The 24,702-nt window shown below is 48.6% G+C and overlaps 1 protein-coding gene across 2 annotated transcripts in view; it reads left to right on the top strand.

Moving 5' to 3' along the window:
- TENM2 (teneurin transmembrane protein 2) overlaps window positions 1-22,612 on the top strand; it is a 625,713-nt gene extending 603,101 nt beyond the window's left edge. For both annotated transcript variants that reach the window (XM_081292628.1, XM_081292629.1), the window contains exons 25-28: window positions 7,529-7,825; window positions 9,332-10,946; window positions 18,828-18,958; window positions 20,532-22,612. In XM_081292628.1, the coding sequence (XP_081148754.1) occupies window positions 7,529-7,825; window positions 9,332-10,946; window positions 18,828-18,958; window positions 20,532-21,293 (2,805 nt within the window). In that variant the 3' untranslated portion in view covers window positions 21,294-22,612. The remainder of the gene's footprint in view (window positions 1-7,528; window positions 7,826-9,331; window positions 10,947-18,827; window positions 18,959-20,531) is intronic.
- The last annotated feature ends 2,090 nt before the right edge of the window (window positions 22,613-24,702 follow it).

Here is a 24,702-nt window from a genome sequence, read left to right as displayed (position 1 = left end):
GGATTGAACCAAATGGCCTGATCTTTCCAAGGACCAGGGAGCTCCTGGGAGTCTGGCCAGCAGACGGGTGTGAGGGTCCGAGGCTCTGCATATCCCTGGAGCTGAGCAGAGAACAAAAATCCCAGCAGAGCCATCATCAGAGAACCACGCCCAACACCAACACCACCATCCTCCACTCAGGGATGTCCCTCAGCAGGAGACAGTGTCAGCTGTTCCTCCTTGTACCCTGGGGCAATGTAAGGTGACCCCTGGACGGACCAGGACTACCCTTCCCCTGATGTCCCCATGGGATTTCTGAAGAAAGAAAGAAAGAGAGAGAGAGAGAGAGAGAGAGAGAGAGAGAGAGAGAGAGAGAGAGAAGAAAGAAAGGAAAGAAAGAAAGAAAGAAAGAAAGAAAGAAAGAAAGAAAAGAAAAGAAAAGAAAAGAAAAGAAAAGAAAAGAAACCCATAGAAGAACCACAGCTGACCCTGCACCAGGAGCTCACATCCCTGGGCCAGTCACGGACATGGGAGTGGGAGCCTGTGACTGGCCAGGTGAGGGCACAGGTGATAGACACCTCAGTCACACACCCAGACAGGCCAGGCTTGGAGAAGATACCAAGACTGGGAGCCTCCACCTTCCAGATACAGTCCCATCCTGCCACCTCCCACGCTGAGCAGAGAACTCGCGGCCTGAGGATCCCCTACCACCCAGCAGCTCCCCACTCATCCACCCGCTAGGTTTTCCCCCAGGCTTTTGGAAGAGGGAACAAAAATGGCCCCTTCTATAAAGATTTTAAACTTCCGCTCTTTCCTAAAGAGGATTTTTGTGTCTGATTCACTCTGAAAAGGAAGCCTAGATCCTTCCTCTATGCTATTTCTTCCCCGTTATGATTTGCTTGGAAATTGCAAAAGCAAGAAACGGCAGCACGTGGAGGTTGCAGAACAGGAGAGAGATGGCTTCCAAGATCATCTTCCATCATGACACTGGGATTCGTGTTATTAGTATTCCAAGAAGAAATGGGAGCTGGTAATTTTGTTTGGGTTTCCATATAATTAATATGACATTGCAATTACATGTTGGCAGGCATTACTTTTACTTACGTGGCCAATCACGTTGACATAGGAGCAAGGGGGGGCAGGTGTGCGCATGAGCCGTGAACACGCGCTCATGGACCCAGTTCTCCTGGGGCCTCTCAGGCAGGGATGTCACAATGTGAGTCACCAAGACAGGCTGAGCTTTATCCTTCCTGTCACCTGTGTTCATTCTTCACTTGACTCATGTTTTATTTTTCACCCACCTACTATGTTCTCACTGAGCACCTATTGATAACTAAACAGACGAGATGTCATTGCCCTGTGAGAAGAGCTTGTGCGTACAGAACAACTTGCAATTTACTGTTAGCTTAGATAAAGCACAATTAGAAGGGCAAGCCTCTGCAAACATATTAAGCAATATGCTCCCCAAGCAAGCATAACTTCAGGACAACTTGCTGTTTTGGATGGTGTGATGGAAACGTGAAAAAGAAAAAAAAAAAAAAAACACCCTCATGGAGTTTATGTCTTAACAAGGGGAATGGATAATAGTGATGCATACAAGTAATATAAAGAAATGGTGTAGAAAAATAGAGGGTAGGAAAAATACATAATATGTGTTTTAGGTTCTGGTCACTCCAGGAAAATGACATTGAAGGTAAGAGCTGGGAGGAGAGAAGATAAATGGGGAGGAAAGTCTTAGTTGCTAGGGCCTGACATATGCAAAGGCCCTGAGGCCAAGAAGATTTTTGCTTGGATCCTGATTTTATTTAAATGTGGCTAGAGGAAATTAGCTGAGGGTGTAATCAAAGAGATAGGGCTCTCTGGGTCCTTGTAAGAATCTTAGACACTCCAAGTTCCTCTGAAGATTTACCCACTGGTGAATAAACACAATCATTCATCTGAAACCCTCCCTTGGGAAGCTCTTGCATGCTTCAGGCTCCAATGGATACAGTGTTTCCTCTGAGTAACTATCCTCACCCTCCTCCATCCCCAGAGCTCCTCCCTAGGTCTACGCTCATCCTTGCACTGATGAGCAGGGATGTTTTTGCCCAACTCTCTTTTTCAACCTGGAAGTTCCAAGAGGGCTGGGGCCAGGTTGCCTTGCTCTGTCTTAAGGGCCCATTGCAATAATTAGCACATAGTAGGTGCTTCAGAGATACTGAAAGAAGGAACAGGCTCTTTAAGCTGATTTCATGAAAGTTCTCCTGTCCTACCTCTGTTTATCCCAGGTCCAGGGTTCCCGGGAGGATTCTAACTGTTCTTTGGATCGCAGACGGTCCTGGTCGCGTTTCTGTTCTATTTTCCATGTTAGAACTTTGCAAGGATGTTCATGGAGCACCAAGCACTCCCCAAAACAGTGGGCAACCTAAGAAACAAAAGACAAAGCCCCTACCCACCAGGAGCTCTCAGGCTGTTACAGACGAGGAAACCGAGGCACCGAGGAAGAAGGGGTGGCTTTGGAGTGACAAAGCTGATCAGAGTCAAAACTGTGACTCAGATCCAGACCCTTCCACCTTCCCCCCTTCCCACCATCCAAGACAGCAAGCCATCCAAAAGTAATGTTTGCTCGAGGAATACATTATTTAATATGTTTGCAGAGGCTTACCCTTCTAATGATGCATTATTTAAGCTAATATTAAATTTATAGCAAGTTGTTTTGTCTGCACAAGCACTGGTTCCAGGGTAGTGTTGAATCTTATTGTTTGGGAGCTGGGGAGAGCTGCTTTTCATTCCCAGAGGACTGACCCAGCAAGGAAATGAAGATGTCATGGATGGCTTTTCCCCTGGGTGAGTGAATAACTAAATCTTGGAGGCTGCGGCTTGCTTCTCCTTGTAAAACTGGGAGAGTCTCCCAGCCTCCCTAGATACTCTTAAAGCACAAAGAGCAAAAGGTTCTTCTGTATGTCTGACTGCAATCTCTCCTGCTGTGCTACAATTCCATTTCCTGTAGGGGATCCAGCCCAGTGTAATTTCCTCCTTCACGTTTCTCAAATCACCAGCCCCTGACGTTACCCCTAGAGCTAAGTTAGAGTCACCGGTTATAGGCCCAGCAGGGCCATTTTGACGACAGCATTTCCTTTTCTCTGGGTTTTTTACGAGTCTCCTTGTGACAGGCGTGTGTTTGGTGAGATCAAAACATTCTGCAGGGAAATTCCACAGGGGAAACTACTTCCCTAAGCCTGCCCTCTGCAAAAATGAAAACCATGCTAAATAGCTTGAGTTTTATTAACTGGGGAAGCCAGGCTGAGGAAAATGCCCGATAATTAAAAATAATGGCTTCCTTACAAACACAAAATTGTATTAATTTAAAAATTGGTTTCTCTATTGCTGAATTCCTACCAAGCCGGCTGAGCAGGGAATTGTGCTGATCCTGGCAGTGAAAATAATTCAAAATAACTTTTATGTTCTCCGGGAAGCCTCAAGGTTAATTTAAATATTGCTAGATGGGTAATTTAATCCGGAATAAGAGAACAGTGTGGCCAAATTAGAGCTCCCAAGGGCTCTAACCTGGGGGGGGGGGGGGCGGGCACCCAGGAAGTGCCCATGGCACCCACAACTTCCTCCCAGCAGCTGAGCGCCTGCACTTTCCAGATGCAACCTTGTGAGAAAACAGTTCTGACTAGATGACAGGACTGGCCACAACTCCAGCTCAGCTTTCCGTGCCCTTATTAAACTCTTAGAAAGATTGGACATCCTCGTAGAAATTGCACATTTGAAAAGCAAACTCCAGCCAATGGTATCAGGAAACACAATTCTTGGTGAATTCGGGAGTGAAAACCCACCCTAGATCACCAATAGGGAATAATTAGCGCCAAAGTTCTCTGTGGTTGGTGCACCGCGATCCCGGGGTCAGAGGCCCCATCAGCTCCAGCGACAGCGGGAAAGCAAAGGGTGGGAGTCAGAGGGTGCCTGGCCGACCTGTGTGTGTGTGTGTGTGCACGGTGTTTACTCTTATATAACAGAAGCCTGGTACAGACATGCACATACACACACACCATCTACACACTGGTCTCTCTCATGATTGCATATTAGGGAAAGAACACGTATACACACCGGTGTACATGGATGTTGTGGTCACCTCTGTGATGTACCTGTGGTTCGCCCAGATAACTGAACATAGCACCTTACGATGGATGCCCCGCGTGTCTTCTAACCAAAGAGTTGCATCGGAATGACCCAGGGAGCTAGTGAAGTTCCACAAGCCACAAGCCCCTCCTCCGAGCGCGGATCGATTCAGCACGCGTGGTGTGGGTGGGCAGCTGTGCTCCCAGAGCTTGGTGGGTGCTTTAAAACTGCAGCCCCAGGGAGACCCAGTCTGACGCTGCGCCTCCTGCTGGTGCTGCCGCCTGGGGGTGAGGACCGCGTGCTCTAGGCCGGGATCACAGCTCCCCTGCTCATTGTACAAACCTGTTTCTGCCACCCACGTGCAGTGCGGTGACGAGGTGCCTGGGGTGGAGTGCTGGGAGGATCCTTTAGGGCAGCGCTGGCAGCAGCGGGCGGAGTCCCAGGGGATGCTCATCTGCTGCTGCTGCTGCTCATCTTCATACCACAGAAGGGCGCCCTGCTGGGCTGCAGGCATGCAGTGTTCCACGCGCATAATTAATGCACTGGGCCCTAGAGAGTGTGCAAGAAGAAGCAAAAAAGGAAAAGTATACGGGAAAGGAGGGAGGGGTGGACGGACAAGGGATGGGAAATAGTCGGTGCGTGACCAGGAGCGGAAAACCCTTCCCTCCTTGTCGACACAGCGTTCCTTTGGCCACGGGTGTCGGGGAGATGCTGAGCTGGACTCCTGAAGCACATGTGCTTAAGAATCCTGGATGTTGGGCTGGGGATGTGGCTCAGGCGGTAGCGCGCTCGCCTGGCATGCATGCATCCTGGGTTCGATCCTCAACATCACATACAAACAAAGATGTCGTGTCCACCTAAAAAATAAATAAATAAATATTAAAATTCTCTCTCTTAAAAGTGAATAAACCTTAAAAAAAAAAAAAGAAAAGAAAGAAAGAATCCTGGATGTTTTGCAGTTGGCCTGATGGATTAACCTATATAACCGACCTTCTGTTTCCAGAGGAAGGGGTCTTCCCCCAGGTTGTGTTTTGCTCTGAAGATGGCGACTCTAATTTGGGAGAAAGATCCCCCAATGATTCTGACAGCATTCACTTTTGCATTTGTTGAAAATAAATCTTCTCCTCAGACTTTCACTTGTTCTTTCCAACTGCTGCTAGTTTGTCAATGTAAATCTTCCACTTAAATCATTGGGGTTTCCTGCCCTTCACTTTGGTACCAGGGATTGAGCCTAGGGAGCTCCACCACAGAGCTATATCCCAGCCCTTTATTTTTTTTATTTTTGAGACATGGCCTTGTTAAATTGCCCAGGCTGGCCTCGAACTTATGACCCTCCTATCTCAGCCTCCCAAGTCTCTGGGATGACCAGCATGTGCCACCAGCTGAGTTTCCTTATGATTCCAAGAACTCACCACCTTCATGCCGATCTCCATGCTTTGGTACATTATCTTCCCTAGATGTCCTCTGACATATCCTGTCATTGTCTCTGGTTGACTCCATGGAAACCTGACTTCATCTCTGCTTGCCCAGCCCTCTGAGCTCCTATATAATAACAGTCGCCACATAAATTAAAAGAAACATTATTTAAAGTATCCAGCACAGCACCTATCAAAGCATGAAACCTGCATCCATTTAGTTTCAACTGCTAATAATAGAGATTAGAAATACCAGGGACTTAAATGAGATTTAGGCTGATGGTTTTCTTATGACCTAAAAGAAACTTCAAAGTAAGGGATTTGTGGCTGTGTGAAGACACCAAGGTCAATAGGAATCAAGACTTTTTTCTCTGTAAGAGTCACCATCCCAGAGGTTTCTGTGCTTAAAATCAGCTCATATTCACAAGGTGAATGCTGGGGCACCAGCCATGACATCTGCATTTCACCTAGGAGCAGGAGGGATGTGGGAAGAGCAAAAGGTCACCTCCTTCTCAGCTTCCTTTAATGATACTTCCCCCAAAGACCCAACAGCAACTACCACTTACATCTCATGAGACACCCCATCTTCAAAGGAATCTGAAAAGATAGTTCTATACCTAGGAACAAAGCACTCCTCAGAATACAGATGTCTGTGGTGTTGGATTTATTTCTAGTCTCCCCACCAGCTGCAATATGGAGCCCTCAAGGGTTGAAGAAATGCTTTACTGTCTCTTCATCGTTTCTGGACACTCAATGGAAGTGCAGTTCAGGAAGCAGAAAGGCTGCTTAACTGTCTAAGTGGTTAACCAGTTGAAATCTGAAGGCCTAAGTCCTAGGCCAACCCTACCCCCTTATTGCTGTGCGACCTTGAGTAAATGTTTCCTCATTTGTCAAGTTGTCTTTGTGGGCATCAACACAAGCAAATGGATGTACAGTCCCTAAACTAATGCCTAACTCTACCATTCCTCAACATGTGATAAAGTTGTTATCTTTATTATCACCGTTATCAGTAAGTGCAGCTTAACCTTTGGGGTTAGGTGAGGAGGAAGAAGACATCTCCAGTCCCTTCCTCTGCCTATCCACATCTTCCCTCACTGTGCTTTCCACAGCCACCCCAGGGATGTCTGGATTTGCAGTCAATTATGTTGTAAGAGTGGGCAGAGTCACTGCATCACCGTCTCCTCTAGCCATCTACTTAAGGCTCGCCAAGTCTCCAGAGCCCTTCTCCTTTGCCCTTCACTAGTCTAGTCTCCCCACTCTGCCTTCTGGGACAGCCCTTCTCCTCTGATCAGATCAACTCCTAAATAAATATTAAATGATGTCTGGATGTGTCCCCATTCCTTTCAAATCTGAGTAAATCCGTTCTTCCCTTTGTTGGAATTCCCCAGTCCTGACGAAGTCCCCTCACTGAGCATCAGCCTCCTTGACAGTGGCAAGATTTTCCACCAGATATTTAAAATAAAGAAGTTTCTATAGGAAGGAACCTTTCTAGCCCCCAGATTCTTTGTAAAATAAGGATTTCTAACCCCTCCTCCCCGTTCGACTAGGTACTTTCACATAAAAAATCTTAAAGGTCCCCAGCTTCCCAGCCCAGGATGTGCCAAGAGAGGGTGATAGTGTGCAATAGAGGAACCATCTTGCCCCCTGGTAGGTAGGCAGGGCGGTGGAACCTTCAGGTCCAGGCATGAGGTATAGCTGATGCGTGCTGATTGCCCTCACGCTTTCTACCAGAGGCCCCCTCTTTATTGGGGCCCAGTCCAGCCCTCCCACGTGCTCATGCAGCCATGCCCATTTCAGCCGTCTCCATTCATAAACTGCCTCTCCGCTGTATTCCTGCGCATCGTGCAGATATCGCCCCTCCTGTGCGTGCGTGAGGTTAAAGGAGGCTGGAGATCGGAGCTCTGAGTAAAGCCAGGCTGCTTCTTCCTCCATTGCATGCCTAGCCCTGGTCCCACCGGCAGCGTGGACTGCGGAAGCCTGGCTCCTTCCCCGGGTGGCCCCTTCCAAACTGGCCCATTGTGTTTTCCCAGGTCCATGGAAGGAATCTCTTGTCCATCGACTATGACCGGAACATTCGGACAGAAAAGATCTATGACGATCACCGCAAGTTTACCCTGAGGATCATTTATGACCAGGTGGGCCGTCCCTTCCTCTGGCTGCCCAGCAGCGGGCTGGCAGCGGTCAACGTCTCCTACTTCTTCAACGGGCGCTTGGCTGGCCTTCAGCGCGGGGCCATGAGCGAGAGGACGGACATCGACAAGCAAGGCCGGATTGTGTCCCGCATGTTCGCCGACGGGAAAGTGTGGAGCTACTCCTACCTGGACAAGGTGGGTGGGTGCGCAGACCCGCCCCCGGGGCTGGCCATGGGCCCCGCTGCCCTTCCGAAGCTAGCCCCGCACACTTGTTGTCACCAGACATTTTGACCTCTTTCCTTTGACTTTCGGGGGGGGGGGGGGTCCCTCCATGCTGCCCTCCCCCTGCCCCCCACTGGGAGGGAGACAAATTCTAAAGAAAAATGTTATTCATAACTTAGCACTATTACCATCAAAAGAAGAATGGAAGTGCTAGATACTCAATAACAGAAGGGTAGATTGTCAGATTTTATCCATCCCCCCCCAAAAAAAAAAAATGTTGAAGTGAACAGAATCATCCCACTGGCCACACAGCTAATCATTACTTCTGAAATACTTATGAAAATGCAGTGATTTGTTAAGACCTCAACCTGAATTAAGCCATCAGGGTAGGCCATTTTGCCTAAAATTCAAACCCACAGAGCAACACCCTCCCATGTGGCCTGTTGACTATAACAGTCAGTGGGTTCTTGCTACATAAGTCCACATCTGGAAATGCCAAAATCAGGGCTTCTAGCTGGAAAAGGTCAAGGTGGAGCAGCAGTAATAGGAAATTCCCTTTGAAAGTCAGTCATGGTGGTGTAATCCCCACTACTCAGGAGGCTGAGGTAGGAGGATCACAAGTTCAAGACCAGCCTCAGAAATTGAGAGAGACCCTGATTCAAAATAAAATAAAAAGGGTTGGAGAGTGACACATTTGCCCAGCATGCACAGGCTGTTCAATCCATAGTACTGAAGGGAAAAAAAAAAAAAGAAGAAAAAAAAAGTTGGGTCATATGCCAACTCTTTGGAAGGCTGCCCTGGACATCTAGTCTTAAGACAGGGGCTTGCTCAGTCTGGGCCGCCCACGTAGACTCCCCTCAGCACTGGTCCATCCCATCCCTCTCTTTTTCACTAACTCATTACATCAGTCACTTTCAGACAGATCTGTTACATCTCTGCAAGAAAGGGGCTGAAGTCCCCTTGGTCCATAGCTAGCACTGTTCTCTTACACTATAAAGTACTGGAAAGTTGACCAGTAATCTCCTGATTGCTTCTATCTAAGGTTATTTCATCTCTACAGTGGGTTCTAGTCGGAGGATGTACTTTCCCCTAGATGTAATCAGGAGTGGCAAAAAATTGAGCACATGTGTCCAGCTGGGCCAGTGGCAGTCAGTTCTGAATAATCTCAGGGTCTTTGTGATTGAACCTGGGGACAAACTCTGTGCCTCCCACCTCAGTCCTCCAAGCCCTTGATACTCGGGATGCCTGAGCAGTATCAGCAGCCTCTGGGAACTTGCTACAAATGCAAGTTTGTAACCAAACAGCCACCTTGATCCATCAGAACTGGTACACCCCCTGGAATGAGTCTATGCAAACTCTAAACTTCCCATCTTTTGTGGCTTTTAATTGACATTTGGGGAAATGGAATCGATTCTGTCATTCATGTACTTGGTCCTGAAGAGCCAACTCACATGTTCCCTTTCCCTTTCCTTCCTCCAGTCCATGGTCCTCCTGCTCCAGAGCCAGCGCCAGTACATATTTGAGTATGACTCCTCTGACCGTCTCCACGCTGTCACCATGCCCAGCGTTGCCCGGCACAGCATGTCCACCCATACCTCCATTGGCTACATCCGCAACATTTACAACCCCCCAGAAAGCAACGCTTCTGTCATCTTTGACTACAGCGATGATGGCCGCATCCTGAAAACATCCTTTCTGGGCACGGGGCGCCAGGTGTTCTACAGGTATGGGAAACTGTCCAAGTTATCGGAGATTGTCTACGACAGTACTGCTGTCACCTTCGGGTACGACGAGACCACCGGTGTCCTGAAGATGGTCAACCTCCAAAGCGGGGGCTTCTCTTGCACCATCAGGTACCGGAAGATTGGCCCCCTGGTGGACAAGCAGATCTACAGGTTCTCGGAGGAAGGCATGATCAACGCCAGGTTTGACTACACCTACCACGACAACAGCTTCCGGATCGCGAGCATCAAGCCGGTCATCAGTGAGACTCCCCTCCCCGTGGACCTGTACCGCTATGATGAGATTTCTGGCAAGGTGGAGCACTTCGGCAAGTTCGGAGTCATCTATTACGACATCAACCAGATCATCACCACGGCCGTGATGACCCTGAGCAAGCACTTCGACACCCATGGGCGCATTAAGGAAGTGCAGTACGAGATGTTCCGCTCGCTCATGTACTGGATGACCGTGCAGTACGACAGCATGGGCCGGGTCATCAAGCGGGAGCTGAAACTGGGACCCTACGCCAACACCACCAAGTACACCTATGACTACGATGGGGACGGGCAGCTGCAGAGCGTGGCGGTCAATGACCGGCCCACCTGGCGCTACAGCTACGACCTCAACGGGAACCTCCACCTGCTGAACCCAGGCAACAGCGTGCGCCTCATGCCCCTGCGCTACGACCTGCGCGACCGGATAACTAGGCTGGGGGACGTGCAGTACAAAATCGACGACGACGGCTACCTGTGCCAGCGGGGTTCCGACATCTTCGAGTACAACTCCAAGGGCCTCCTGACGCGAGCCTACAACAAGGCCAGCGGCTGGAGCGTGCAGTACCGCTACGACGGCGTGGGGCGGCGCGCGTCCTACAAGACCAACCTGGGCCACCACCTGCAGTACTTCTACTCGGACCTGCACAACCCCACACGCATCACCCACGTCTACAACCACTCCAACTCGGAGATCACCTCGCTGTACTACGACCTGCAGGGTCACCTCTTCGCCATGGAGAGCAGCAGCGGGGAGGAGTACTACGTGGCTTCCGACAACACGGGGACTCCCCTGGCCGTGTTCAGCATCAATGGCCTCATGATCAAGCAGCTGCAGTACACGGCCTACGGGGAGATTTACCATGACTCCAACCCAGACTTCCAGATGGTCATTGGCTTCCACGGGGGCCTCTACGACCCCCTAACCAAGCTGGTCCACTTCACCCAGCGGGATTACGATGTGCTGGCAGGGCGCTGGACCTCCCCAGACTACACCATGTGGAAAGACGTGGGCAAGGAGCCTGCGCCCTTCAACCTCTACATGTTCAAGAGCAACAACCCTCTCAGCAACGAGCTGGATTTGAAGAACTACGTGACAGGTGAGGATCTGCCTCCTCCAAAGGGCAGAAGCTCCCTGTGTGGTGGTTGCCCCAGTGAACTGTTGGGAACTTGGAGAGAAGTCTTAGGTTTGGTGGTGTAGGAACCCCCAGAGCTGTCAAGCCTGGGTGGTGCAGCTGGCAATTTTCTGTCTTGCATTTATGAGCCCAGAGATCTGGGCTAGTTGTCTATCCTCTCTGAACTAGTTCCTGTCTCTGGTTAAGAACGCTGATAAAACCATCCCGTAGGGTGATCCCGAGAAGTAGATGAACTTAGGTAGGTGATTTAGTGCTGGCACTCAGGGGGTGTCCCCGAATTGCCATCTCTTATGTCATTAACATTGTTGTCACTAGCAAAACAAAGCAGTGAGTTAGCACAGGCACTGAGATGCCTGGGACCCTGCCCCTGACCTCCAGAGGCTGACCTGGTGAGATACACACACAAATAATCAGCAATAATGAAGGCAGAGTTAGGGCTTGGTCACTGTCAAGGTGTCTGCTTGGTTTTTTTATTCAAAAAAGCATTTGTAGAGTGGGGCCACCTGAAATTCTGGAAATATCATGTGAACAAGATGAGCACGTTTCTCTCAAATCTAGACTGTGTGAAAGAGAAAAGGTGTTTGTGTGTGTGTGTGTGTGTGTGTGTGTGTGTGTGTGTGTAACTCAATTCCAATTTGGAAGATTCAGCACAATATATGAAGACCCATTCATACTGAGCCCAAAGAAGGAATGGGACCCAGGTTGGTTCAGTGGAGAAGGAAGACTTTGAGCAAAAGTCTGGATAGAAGGGCAGATGACCCAGGATAAGTGAGAGATGAGGTTCCCTGTGCATGCATCCATCCACCCATCCATCCATTCAGCCCAGCTCATGGAGCATCTTACGTGTTCTAAGTATATAGAGCTGAGGTGGAAGGCACACAAAGCCCCTGTGCTCAGGGAAATAAGCAAAGAAATCAAGATACAAGATGGGTCCCAAGAGTCCAGGCCTCCAGGGGCCAACCTTCAGTGAGCAAGTGAGGACCATCTAACCTGCCAATGCCAAGACCAGGCCTCCACATTCTAGGAAACTCCCAGCTACTGAACATGAGCCACGCATCAACATCAGGTAACCAGGGTCACTGGAAAGGGAGTTGTGGCTACCTGGAGCCCAGGGCTGCCCTGGGTGTCCCCTGCTATGAAGGAAGTCAGCAACTCAAGGGTCAACTCATGCCACATGATGCTTTGCTGACAGGTTCAGGCCTCTCCCAGTTGAACTCTGCATCTCCATACAACAGAAGCCACTGGAACTTTTAGACCCAGCAGCTCTGGCCAAGCTGGCTCCACTGGTGCTCCTCTCCCAGCACCTTGTCAGAAGAGCCTGCCATGATGTTCTGCCAGGGCTTCTTTCTTCCTCAGGACTTTGTCCCCCAACTCACTGCTATTTCAAAGTGCCTCTCAGGAAGCACACCAAGTATCAAGTAATAATAATAAGTGCTGTGGAAATGAATAAAATAAAGTAAGGGGTTGCACAGGAGAGATGCAAAGCACCTCATTTACTTAGGGTGCTTACAAAAGGCCTCTCTGAGCAGGTGGCATTTGTGCAGAGACCTTTATGAATTGGAGCAGGGAGAGGAAGAATGTTCCAGAGAGGGAAATAGATGGATGGGGAGACAGACCCGGCCTGCTTTAGCCAAAGGAGAGATTCCTTCCCCACAGCATGTGCTCCCAGAGCCATGGTTGGTGCTGGGCACCTGAGGAACCAACCAACTAGAGGCAAATGAAGAAACCCAGAGAGGGCTGAAGAGACGCCATGCTGCCAAGGCCTAGACAAAACTGTTCACAGGACACAGCTTCACTGACCACCTCAGCCACTTTCCTGCCTCCCTAGAAAAAGAAAAGGGAAATTAGCAGACTTTTCTAAATGGCAAGATGGCTTGCCTCATTCCAGGGCTTCGTGGAGACTCAATAAGTGGGAATCAAATCAATTTGAACTAAGTCCAACCAAATTGAATCCAGAAACCATTAGAAAGAGTCTAAAATAAAGGATGGTGTCAGAGAAACCATGTGAAGAAGGGTTACTCTCTGCAGTGCAACTGAGAAAAGGAACCTGGTGGAGAAGGGGGGCAGACCAGTGTGGACACACCTGCTACCACCTGTTGGTGACAAAACGACCCTTGGAGAGTGGATCGGAGCAAAGAGCACCAAATCATTCTCTGCTGTTGAAATGTTGGCTCATCTGTAAACCCTGGCTAAATTAGTCTTAATTTGCCACTTAGGAGACTAGCAGAGTGGCTGAACTTGCTGCTCACAGTCTAAGCGGAAGAGGTAATTAAGATGTAGTCAGAAGGAAAGCAACAAACAGAACATGCTCTCTCTGGTACCCAGAAGAATCGATGCTATTTGGAAACAGATCTCTCTGAATGCAAGTGGCAGCCCCCGAGGCATGAGGAGGTTCTGCATTCACCCAAGAATGCTGGTGCAAAGGGCAACAACAGAGTGCAGAGCCTGGCCAGACACAGGGGAGGCTGAGGCAGGAGGATTGTGAGTTCAAGACCAGCCTCATTAACATAGTAAGACCCCTGTGGCCCCCTACCCCTGCTCTGGAACATGAGGGTGGCCATCATGAGCCAGTAGAGGAGGGCAGGAAGGGATTCCTTTCCCTCAACTTAACAGTTATTTTTCATAGTTATCTTTGATATGACAATAGGTACATCTGGGATGAAGAGAGATTAGAGGAAAGGGTATAAAAGGAAGATTGAGAGGCTCCCTGCAATGTCCTGGATTTTTCCAATTTTAGCAACTGTGGAAACTCCTCAACGTTGGGCACAATGAGACCTAGGTCCAGCCGAAAGTTCTGCCCAGTCCTCAGGCCACTTTCCCTGATGTCAGAAAATCTCCAGTTACCAAATCTGGCCTCACCAGTCACTTGCTATTTGACTTGAACAAATGTCTTGACCTTTCTCAGCCTTTGTTCCTTCATCTGAAAAATGGTGATAAAGCACTCACCTCCTGCAGTAGTGAATAAGAACAGAATCAGCCCAGCCCAGATGAATCCTGAAAAATGGTCACAATTCATAAGCAGCTCTGGACTTGGAAATGGTGCCAATAGGTGTGAAGACCCTGCCTGCACATAACGCTCTGGGGAGCTGGGGATGGCATCTATCTGCTCCCCAAAGCGGATTCAGACCCCGCTGTGAATGGCTTGGCTTTAGCAAACCATGAACTCCAGACAGGATTTGAGTTAGGAGAACCTCCTAGAAGGTGCTCATGACGAGCCTCCAGCTTCCTCACCCTGCCTTCATGGTGGGTCCCTGGACTTGCAAAGGCCAGCCGGTGCACGGGAGCTGAGTTGGGTTCCTGTGAGAAGCACAGCCCCGCTCACGTTTTCTCTTCTCTCGCATCCACTGAACACCTGAGGAAGCTGCGCTGACGTGTTAGGAGCCAGAGCTCCATGGTGACATAGTCACAGGCTATTAGGATGGGAGAGGAGGTGGGCAGCCACCAGGAGGCCAGGACACCAGCTCCCACCTGGGTGCAGCTTCTCCATAGGCTGCTTGGGAGGTTGTCACTCACCACCCCAGCGGCTCCAGGAGGAGCCGGAGTGCTTATGTGGTTCCTGAAGGGCCTTCTAAAAAAGGATAAGCAGCTTGGACAGATGTTTCCAAGTGGGTTTAGATGCAGAAGCAGTAGAAGAAGAAAGGAAAAGGAAGAGGAGGAAGCATAGCTATTACTCCCCATGGAAATGGTCTCGAAAATTCCTGGTGACAAAGGCAGAGAGCTCTTACCATCTCTTTTGGTCAGCTTTTTCCCTGCTGTGACTAAAGGATCTGACCAGAACAACTATAGAAGAGGAAAAGTTTTTTGAGGGCTCACAGTTTCAGAGGTCTTAGTCCACAGAAGGCGGCTCCATTCCTCAGGGCTCGAGGTGAGGCTGAACGTCATGGCAGAAGAATGTGGCAGATGGAAGCCGCTCACATCATGGTGACCAGGAAGCCCGGAGAGAGACTCCACTCCTCAGATACAAATATATGCACCAAAGCCACAACCCAGTTCCCACCTCCTCCAGCCACACCCCACCACTTCAGTTACCACTCAGTGGATTAATCCACTGATTGGATTAAGACTCTCACAACCCCAATCATTTCTCCTCAGAACCATCTTGCGTTGTCTCACATGTGAGCTTTTGGGGACACCTCACATCCAAACCATAACATTGTCTCTGTCCTTAGGAATCTGAGCTAGGGAGAGGGCTCCCTGGGAGAAATGATGACCACGGGAGGCCTGAGGATGGCCTGCTCTTGCTACCGTTGGAAGTTCCCACAATGGAAGTCCTCAGTGAAGATGAGGGGGGAGTATATGTGGGATACAGAGGCAATACTAAATAACACTGAAACAGTGGGGACAGTTGGTCCCTTCTCCATGCTGTCTGAATCCAGTTTAGTTGAGGACCAAGCAGCCTCTGCTTGGCACTGGTATGTACCAAGCTCCTCATTGACACTTGTGATCTCCCTGTTTAGGAGCGAGTGTGTCTCAGGCTCCCTTAGTAGCAGCTAACAAAATGGTACTGGATCTCATTGACTTTTCCTGTGTTTCAATTTTATAGTTATGTTCTAGTTGCAATAAGTGAGTCTGTTTTCCCATTTATGAGAGTAATATAAAGTTTCTTTTTTAAAATGGATTTCCCTAAGTTGAACAGACAAATTTATCTCTTTAAATCAATCAGTAAGTAGATCATACTACAGTTGACACCTGAATGTGGCAAAAATAATATTCATCATCTTGACAAGTGACTATAAATATTGAAATTTTACCCCAGTTTTTTTTTTTTTTGTACCAGAGATTGAACCCACTTAACCACTGACTAAGCCACACTCCCAGACCTTTTTATTTTTTATTTTGAGACAGGGTCTCACTAATTTGCTCAGGGCCTTGCTAAATTATTAAAGCTGGCTTTGAACTTGCAATCCTCCTACCTCAGCCTCCTGAGATGCTGGGATTATAGGTGTGCACCACATGCCCAGCTAATTTCTTTTTTTTTTTTTTAAAGGAAAGGATTTACTGGTGAATGAGATGTGAAGAGTGAGAGAAAGAAAGGAGTCAAGAATGGTAGTTGGACTATAATGAACCAATTTTAAAAATATGAAAAAAAGAATGGCAGCTGAATAATGAACCAATTAAAAAATATACTGGGGGCGGGGTGGAGAGTGGCAGCTGGAGAGAAGAGCTATCACCACCCGGGATGGAAAGGACCATGGTGGTCCTAGTTGGGGCAGGAAGATTGGGAGACAGTTCTGGACAGGTCAGACTGGAAAAGTAATTATATGCACAGGTTCAGAGTTCATGGAGCCGTCCTAGCTGAAACATAAATCATGGAGTAGCATGTAGATAAATCGTACCATCATATAATAGCCCTTTGACCTTGAGGCTTGATAAGAGAATACGTTTGTGAGTGTAGATGGGGGAGAAGACATTCAGAGTGATTCTGTGGCATGCCAACAATAGGAGATGGGACGGGTGTCAGCTACTACTTGTAGGAGAAGGAAAAACAAAAGAAAGTTTTTCCAGAAAACCAAAAAATAAAAAAGTTTTCCACTCGCCAAATTTGACGAGAACCATGAGGGAAGCTTAGCAACCGGGAGGGCAGTGTGGAGACACAGCCTGGTTCAGAGGAGAATGGGAAACAGTGAGAAGGGAGAATCGGCTTGAGAGGCTTTGGGGAAAGGAAAATAAGAAATAGGTGATAGCAAAAGGAGAAAAGGGCAAGAAGGGAAAATGACCAAGGGACATGGAGCAGCAGCTCTGCGTGCTGATGGGACTGACCACCTGGAAGGGAAGTAAATAGACCGTATGAGGCAAGAGGTGGGGTGCTGGGATGATGGCCTCGAGTCAGCACCCAGTGCCCAGTGGAGGGGTGCCCACCAGCTGCCCCTTTAGAGTGCTAGCACGAGGGACCAGGTGCAGGCAGCTGCATGGTGGTAGGAGTTGAGGGAGAACAGAAAACCAGGTCAGCTGCTGGGGGCAGGAAGGGAAAGCAAGTAAAGGCTTTTGGAGAGGTGAGAAGGCATGAAATCTTCCAGGAGGGGAGGCACAGGGCTGAGTAAAGGATCGCAGTTGGGTTGCCAGGCAGCAGAAAGGCAAGGAGGAGGTCCGCCGTCAGGAAGTCCAGGTGGCTCCATTCAGCATGGTGATGATTCCTTCCCCAGCCTTCTTCAGCTGCACACATGCAGATCTGGACAAGGCAAAGACCTGGATTTGACCAATATTGTGATCACACCCAATGAAGTGAGAAAGGGGACAAGGGATCTGGGAATACCTACCCAGGGAATGAGTCCAGAGACTGGTCAGCAAATATGTAGCAGGCTAGAAGGCCAGGATGTTGAGGGATAGGGGACAGGAGTTTAGGATGGGGGGAAGAACTTGGGAGACAGGGTCGATCAAAAGATGCAGGGTGTCAGGTTATAAGGAAGAGTGGGATAGAAAGAGTTGAGGCCCTGCTCAGGGGTGACATTCACGAAAGTGATGTGAGAGGAGTCAGATATTGGCAATGAGAATGTCCAGAGCATGAGAGGAGGTCAAGGGACTAAGAGACCAAGATGTTGGAAGGATCACCTACTTGCCTAAGAAATCACTAGAATTAATTCAGGATCAGAGGTGGAAAGAATGAGAGTGAGGCAGAAGCTAACAGCTTTGAGAAATTCATCCAAGAGGCCTTCGATGACTATGGTACCTTCAGATCCAGCACCCACAGAATAAGCTGGAGTACCAGTGCTCTCAGGGAGAAAGGCTCAGTTGTAGCAAGAATGGAAAGAAACCTTTAGAGAAGATGTGTGGGGCTTCCCTGGTGACCCAGATGGATTCCAGAGGGCCTGGTGGAAGTATTTCAGGAGCTGAGAGAGGTAGAGATGGGGCAGGAAAGGGAGTTGGCACAGAGTGTGAAGCATGATCTCAGGATGCCATCATAAAAGGACTTAACCAGGCTGGTCCTTCTGGACTCCAGGCCAATAGTTTCAGTGAAAATGGAAGTGTTTCTAGGGACTGATGTTCAGGACTCCATACTGATCACCGCAGAAGGAGGCCTGGAGACCTGGGGGGGAGGTGGCCCTCCTCTGAGAACCTGGACATTCAGCACAGAATGCATGTGGGCAGGTGGTGTAATTACCAATGCAAAGGACTTCATCTTGACCCCTGGTTGGGTGTCTTACCTGAATATGCAGAGCTCTCTCTTGACGCCTCCTTGAAGAGTAGGAGGCCTAGAAAAATGGGTCTCGGGCCAGAAAATTGCATCCCATCCATGTCCAACCCTTGGAACCCCCCTTCCATGGTGGGCCAGCCTTGACACAGCAGTCCTGGTCCAAGGGTCCTGCACAGTGGTCAGAAGCATCACTGATCCCTCTGGCTGGCCATTGTATATAGGCTTCTGACATGTTGTCTGGCCTGTAATAAATGCCCCTTTAAATATATGCTTCATTAAGGAGGGCACATTCATTGGATGGTGCATGTGCCAGGCACCGTGATGAGTCCTTTGCATGGATTTTCTCCTTTGATCCTCACAACAACTCAATGAGGTTGGTGCAATTATAATGTCAACTCATATCTGAGGCTGGGAGGGGGCTGGAAGTTGCCCAGGGTCACACATCAAGGGAATCGAAGCTAAGTCTATATCTCTGCAGTACTGGCCTTCTTAATCACGGCATGGTGTTGGTGTGTCAGTTGACCAAGCCAGGAAGGACATCTATTTCCTGGAACTGTGCAGACCCAGGACACCTCACCGGCTCTTGCCTCCCTCCTCTGTTGGACCCCATACCTAAACACCTGTTTTATTCCCTCCCCCCCCCTCTCTCTGATCCACTTGCAGCTTTCCATTCATCATGATTTCAGAAATCTTTATTTTTGTTTCCACCATAGATGTGAAAAGCTGGCTTGTGATGTTTGGATTTCAGCTCAGCAACATAATTCCCGGCTTCCCAAGAGCCAAAATGTATTTCGTGCCTCCTCCCTACGAATTGTCAGAGAGTCAAGCGAGTGAGAGTGGCCAGGTAAGTGCAGATTCCTTCCAGGAATCCAAATGATTGCCATCATTCCCATTGCAAACAGAACCACAGGGTAGCAAAGGGCGGGTCAGGAGAGGAAAACACTGGAGCTGGGTATAAAAGGTGCAGGAGACACAGGGCTTCCCAGAAAGTGAATGTCGGTGCTGTCATCTACCTGGTGCAGCACACATTTCTTCCCAACCTCAATTATTACCTTAATTGTGGTATCATTATCTGTTCAGTATATACCCTTGAGTCACTCCTTGATTAACAACAGCACAGAGAAATCTAGCAGCAGCCCACCATCTGCACGGCCTAGAAGATCATAACCCTTTCAGCTTTTATGGGAAGTAATAAAACTGTGGTTTGCAGTTTCTGTCCCATTAAAGAACATTTTTATGCCCCACATAAAACCTTGGCGCTTTATGGCCCAAATGTACACAGATTGAATTTTCAGAACATAATTTGTGCTTGGGTCTTTCTGTGATGACCGAAAGGTGGTCAGTTTCAATTTGGGTGCAGCTGAGACCTCTACCACAATCAAATGGGAGGAGAGGGCATGGGTGCTCGGAAAACCCCTGCCACAGAACTGGTGCTCAGCACGATGGAAGTCTGAAAGGTCTCAGCTGCTCAGAATAATTGTCCAGATTGTATAACTATAGAGAGTTGAGGAGGAGCTGCTGGGTAATTGGAAATAGCATTCTCTTAGTCCTGCCCCTCGGGGACCACTCAGTGGATGAAAAGCCATCATTTCTCTCATTTATCTAAGTGCCGTTACCTCCCCAGCTCAGCCTCTTCCATTATCCCTGCCTGTCCCCCAACCACCAATTTCGACAAGTTGCCATTCGAGTGGAGAACTCGAGGCCAAGGAGGCAGGGGTGATTTCCTTCCTCCGCAGAACCAGGGCTAAGATCCAAAACAACTCACGAACAGCCGAGGGGTCTCCCTGCTGGCCCCCAAAGCCTGCATCTCTTAGCCACACGCTTCTCAAACCCTGACATGCATACAAATCACCCAGAGTGTCCAGGTAACGTAAGCCCCTGGCTCAGTAAGTCTTGGGTGAGGACTGAGGTTCCACTTTGTTAAGAGGGTGATTCTTTGTGGATCCTCCCTGGCTGGTCCCTCTGAGTAGCAAAGTCTTGATCCAAAGAAGGTAATGAGTCTCCAGACCATTGGTCTCAGAAATAGCCAGGTTAGATGGGTTAGGTTCACAGCCATTCCAGTAGACCACTGCCCTGAGGTCAGGACATTCCTGGGTTTAAAGTGCACAAGGCAGTGGCCACCCCCCAGTGCAGGGGAATCTGATCCAACAGTGGTGAGCCACGGTAAGTGTGTGGGCCTAGGTACAGACTCAGGGGAGATGACAAATCTCCATCACCATCTCTTAGTGGCACAGTTACACAATGGACAGGCCCCCCCTTCAGAGATCTGGCAGCCTGTCCGAGTTCCGACAGGCCAACTAGGTTAGCTGGTATTATAGGCACACAGGGCCTCTGGGGCGTCCCAGGCATTTTTCTCTGGCTGTTCCTAACGAGCTGCCTGCACCTTCTCAGCTTTCTCTATGTTCTTGTGCCCACAGCTCATTACAGGCGTCCAGCAGACGGCGGAGAGACATAATCAGGCCTTCATGGCGCTGGAGGGGCAGGTCATTTCTAAAAAGCTCCACGCCAGCATCCGAGAGAAAGCAGGCCACTGGTTTGCCACCACCACGCCCATCATTGGCAAAGGTATCATGTTTGCCATCAAGGAAGGGCGGGTGACCACCGGTGTGTCCAGCATTGCCAGCGAGGACAGCCGCAAGGTGGCATCTGTGCTGAACAACGCCTACTACCTGGACAAGATGCACTACAGCATCGAGGGCAAAGACACCCACTACTTTGTGAAGATCGGCTCGGCCGACAGTGACCTGGTCACGCTGGGCACCACCATAGGCCGCAAGGTACTGGAGAGCGGGGTGAACGTGACCGTGTCGCAGCCCACGCTGCTGGTCAATGGCAGGACTCGAAGGTTCACCAACATCGAATTCCAGTACTCCACGCTGCTGCTCAGCATCCGCTACGGCCTCACCCCCGACACCCTGGACGAAGAGAAGGCCCGCGTCCTGGACCAGGCGAGACAGAGGGCCCTGGGCACCGCCTGGGCCAAGGAGCAGCAGAAAGCCAGGGACGGCCGAGAGGGCAGCCGCCTGTGGACTGAGGGCGAGAAGCAGCAGCTGCTGAGCTCGGGGCGCGTGCAGGGCTACGAGGGCTATTACGTCCTTCCCGTGGAGCAGTACCCCGAGCTCGCGGACAGCAGCAGCAACATCCAGTTCCTAAGACAGAACGAGATGGGAAAGAGGTAACAAAGTCACCCGCTGCCATTCCTCGTCTGGATGGCTGAGCAGGAGTAACTGTGCTCTCCTCTCCTAAGGAGATGAAGACCTAACAGGGGCACGGAGGCTGGGCTGCTTTAGGAGACCAAGTGGCAAGAAAGCTCACATTTTTTGAGTTCAAATGCTACTACCGTCCAAGCAAGAAGTCCCTCATCCTGAAGCACACTAAAGCCCAGCTGCAAATTCTGAGGAAATCAAAACAAACGGATGAACGAATGAATGAACAGACACACAAAATGTTCCGAGTTCCCCTAAAATATGGCCCACTTGTTCTGGGTCTACCGCAGAAAAGAGACACTAAATATCCAAAAGGAACAAAAGAACAGAAAAAAAAAAAAAATAGGCAAACAGCAACCAACAGACAGCAAAACAAACACACCGACCAGAAAACAAAGCAATGAAGACGGAAGGCCTCATATCTTATTACCTCACTCATTCACACGTGAGCGACGCGGAGACACTGACAGGGCGTCCGTTGTCAGACCAGCTGGGGACGATTCAGACTGCTCGTTGGACAGACGCTTCCGACGTTTTCCTTTAAGCAAATACAGGTGCATTTAAAACACGACTTTGGGGGTGATTTGTGTGTAGCGCCTGGGGAGGGGGGGCAGCGAAGTGGAGGAGTGAGCACTGGAATACTTTTTAAAGAAAAAGAAAAACACAAGAAAAAAAAAAATTCCTATCAAAAGTCAAAGCGAAATAATGCCGTCGGGCACTTACCTCTCGGGTCTCCACTTAGTCTGGCCTGAGCTAATTTATTTGAGCGCAGAAGTGTAAAATTTAATTCAAAACGGTGGCTATACTCACTACAGATAAATTCTCATACTCTTTTGTCTTTGGAGATTCCATTGTGGACAGTAATACGCAGTTACAGGGTGTAGTCTGTTTAGATTCCGTAGTTCGTGGGTATCAAGTTACGGTAGAGGTGCGGCATTGTGACTCTTGCTAACAGGTACCACTCGATCACCCTGTACATACATACGCCGCAAGGCGCAATCACTGTTTCAGATTTAAAATTATTAGTGTGTTTGTTTGGTCCAGAAACTGAGACAATCACATGACAGTCACCATGAGGAGAGAAAAATTTAAAAATAAATAAATAAAAATAAAAACAAAAAAAATGTTAAAAACTTAAGAAAAAAATTAAAAAAAAAACACAAAAAAGTCTAATAAGAACTTTGGTACAGGAACTTTTTTGTAATATACATGTATGAATTGTTCATCGAGTTTTTATATTAATTTTAATTTGCTGCTAAGCAAAGACTAGGGACAGGCAAAGATAATTTATGGCAAAGTGTTTAAATGGTTTATACATAAATAAAGTCTCTAAAACTCCTGTGGACACTGGTCTTCTGTGGAAATGCTTTGAAATGGTCAAAAGGGAGGGCGCTTGAGGTCCCCAAACAGCTCTGATCTTGCTGAGACACCAAGCGTTCTGAGATACTTGGAACCAAAGTGTTTGGGACTTCAGGTTTTTGTCAGATTTTGGAATATTTGCATATACATAATGAGGTATCTTGAGGATGTGACTCAAATCTTTTTTCCCCCCAGTCCTAAGGATTGAACCCAGGGCACTGCCTGGGCACTCTACCACTGAGCTATACTGCTGACCCTTTCTATTTTTTTGTTTTGAGATAGGGTCTTGCTAAATTGCCACAGCTGGCCCTGAACTTGCGATTTCCCCTGCCTCAGTCTCCCTAGGAAGCATGCACAAATGCACCTTGCAGGATGAGATCCAATGCTAAGCTTAAATCTTAGGTAGATCTCATCCACAGCATCTAAAGGTAAATTTTATACAATAGTTTTGTTTATTTGTTTGAGTACTTGGGATTGAACTCAGGGCACTCAACCCTTGAGCCACATCACAGTCCTATTTTGTATTTTATTTAGAAACAGGGTCTCATTGAGTTGCTTAGAACCTCACTTTTGCTGAGGCTGGCTTTGAACTTGCAATCCTCCTGTCTCAGGCTTCTAAGCTGCTAGAATTACAGGCCTGCACCACCATACCTGGTTAACATTATAGAGTATTTTTAGTAATTTTAGGCATAAAATAGTTTCATGGTATAGAATTTTCCACTTGTGGCTTGGCTTCATGTCAATGCTAAAAAAGTATGGTTCTGGAGCAGTTTGAATTTTGAATTTTCAGATTCGGGATGCTCAGCCTGTGCTGCTTTGAACATTTGGTAGACCTTTTTTTTTTTTTTTTTTTTTGGCACCAGGGATTGAACCCAGGGGCACTTAACCACTGAGCTATATCCCCAGCCCTATTTTTTTCATTTTGAGACAGTCTTGCTCAGTTGCTAGAGCCTCACTAAATTGCTGAGAATGGCCTTGAACTTGTGATCTTCCTGCCTCGGCCTCCAGAATCACTGGGATTACAGACGTACCACTGTGCCCAGCTTGGAGGGGCTTTTCTTAGAGTGTCTTGATGCTCTTCAAGCAGCTCTGATCATTCTGGAGTCCTCTCTGCCTGCCTCTCTGACCCCCTTTGGTGGGGACAAAAGTTGGGGGTTGGTGCTGGTATGCAGGAAGGACCATCAGGCCCAGCCCTCCCCAAATACTCAGGCCCCACTATGCTACTGCTTTCTAGTTCTGGAAGATGCTACCAGGAAATTGAGACACTAGTGGGACTCTGCTCACCATCTCTGGAGACAGTGTGTGTGTGTGTGTGTATGTGTGTGTGTGTGTGTGTGAGAGAGTTTTCTTCCAGCCTACTTAAGTTTATCCCAAAACTTGCATACTTGCAGCAACCCAAGTCAGAAGAGCACTTGGGGGTGGATGAATTTTTGTTCTGCACCTCTCTTACAGTTGGGATAGGATCCTCTGTACTTCATGAAAACTTGATCTTACTTGGTGCCAGTCACGGTGCCATGGGCTCTGCTGCCATGTTTTCCTTGGAAGCTTACCTTGCATTCATTCAACTGCACTTTATTCAGAGCTTGCCACATGCCAGGTGCTGGACTTATGTTCTTGGGATTTGGAAGGTAAGTAGACACAAACAGGGGCCTTAACCTCATGAACTTCCTGGGCAGAAGAATGGGTCAACAGCAGGCAAAGAATGACACTGAGAAGTGGAAAGACAGGGCCATTCAGTGCCAAGGACAGATTTAGAAAGCAATGGAAACACGTCCCAGGGGACGTGACCTCAACTGAGGATGTCACAGAAGTCGCTGTGGTCTGACAGTTCAGTGGGAGTTAGCCAGGTGAAGCAAAGAGAATATATTCCAGAGCCCAGGCAGGATATGCAAAGGGACTATGGTGGGGGAACAGGGTCAGGCCAAGGAGAAACAATGTGGGCCTCAGAAAACATACGTGACAGACTAGGTTGGTTTTATCATTAAAGCAGCAGGAGTGCATTAGTTTTCATGTCATACACAAG

Source organism: Spermophilus citellus (assembly GCF_964194105.1).
Source record: "Spermophilus citellus genome assembly, chromosome: 1".
Lineage (NCBI taxonomy): Eukaryota > Metazoa > Chordata > Mammalia > Rodentia > Sciuridae > Spermophilus > Spermophilus citellus.
Note: the sequence above shows the minus strand (reverse complement) of the source record. Positions and strands in the feature narration are given on the sequence as shown.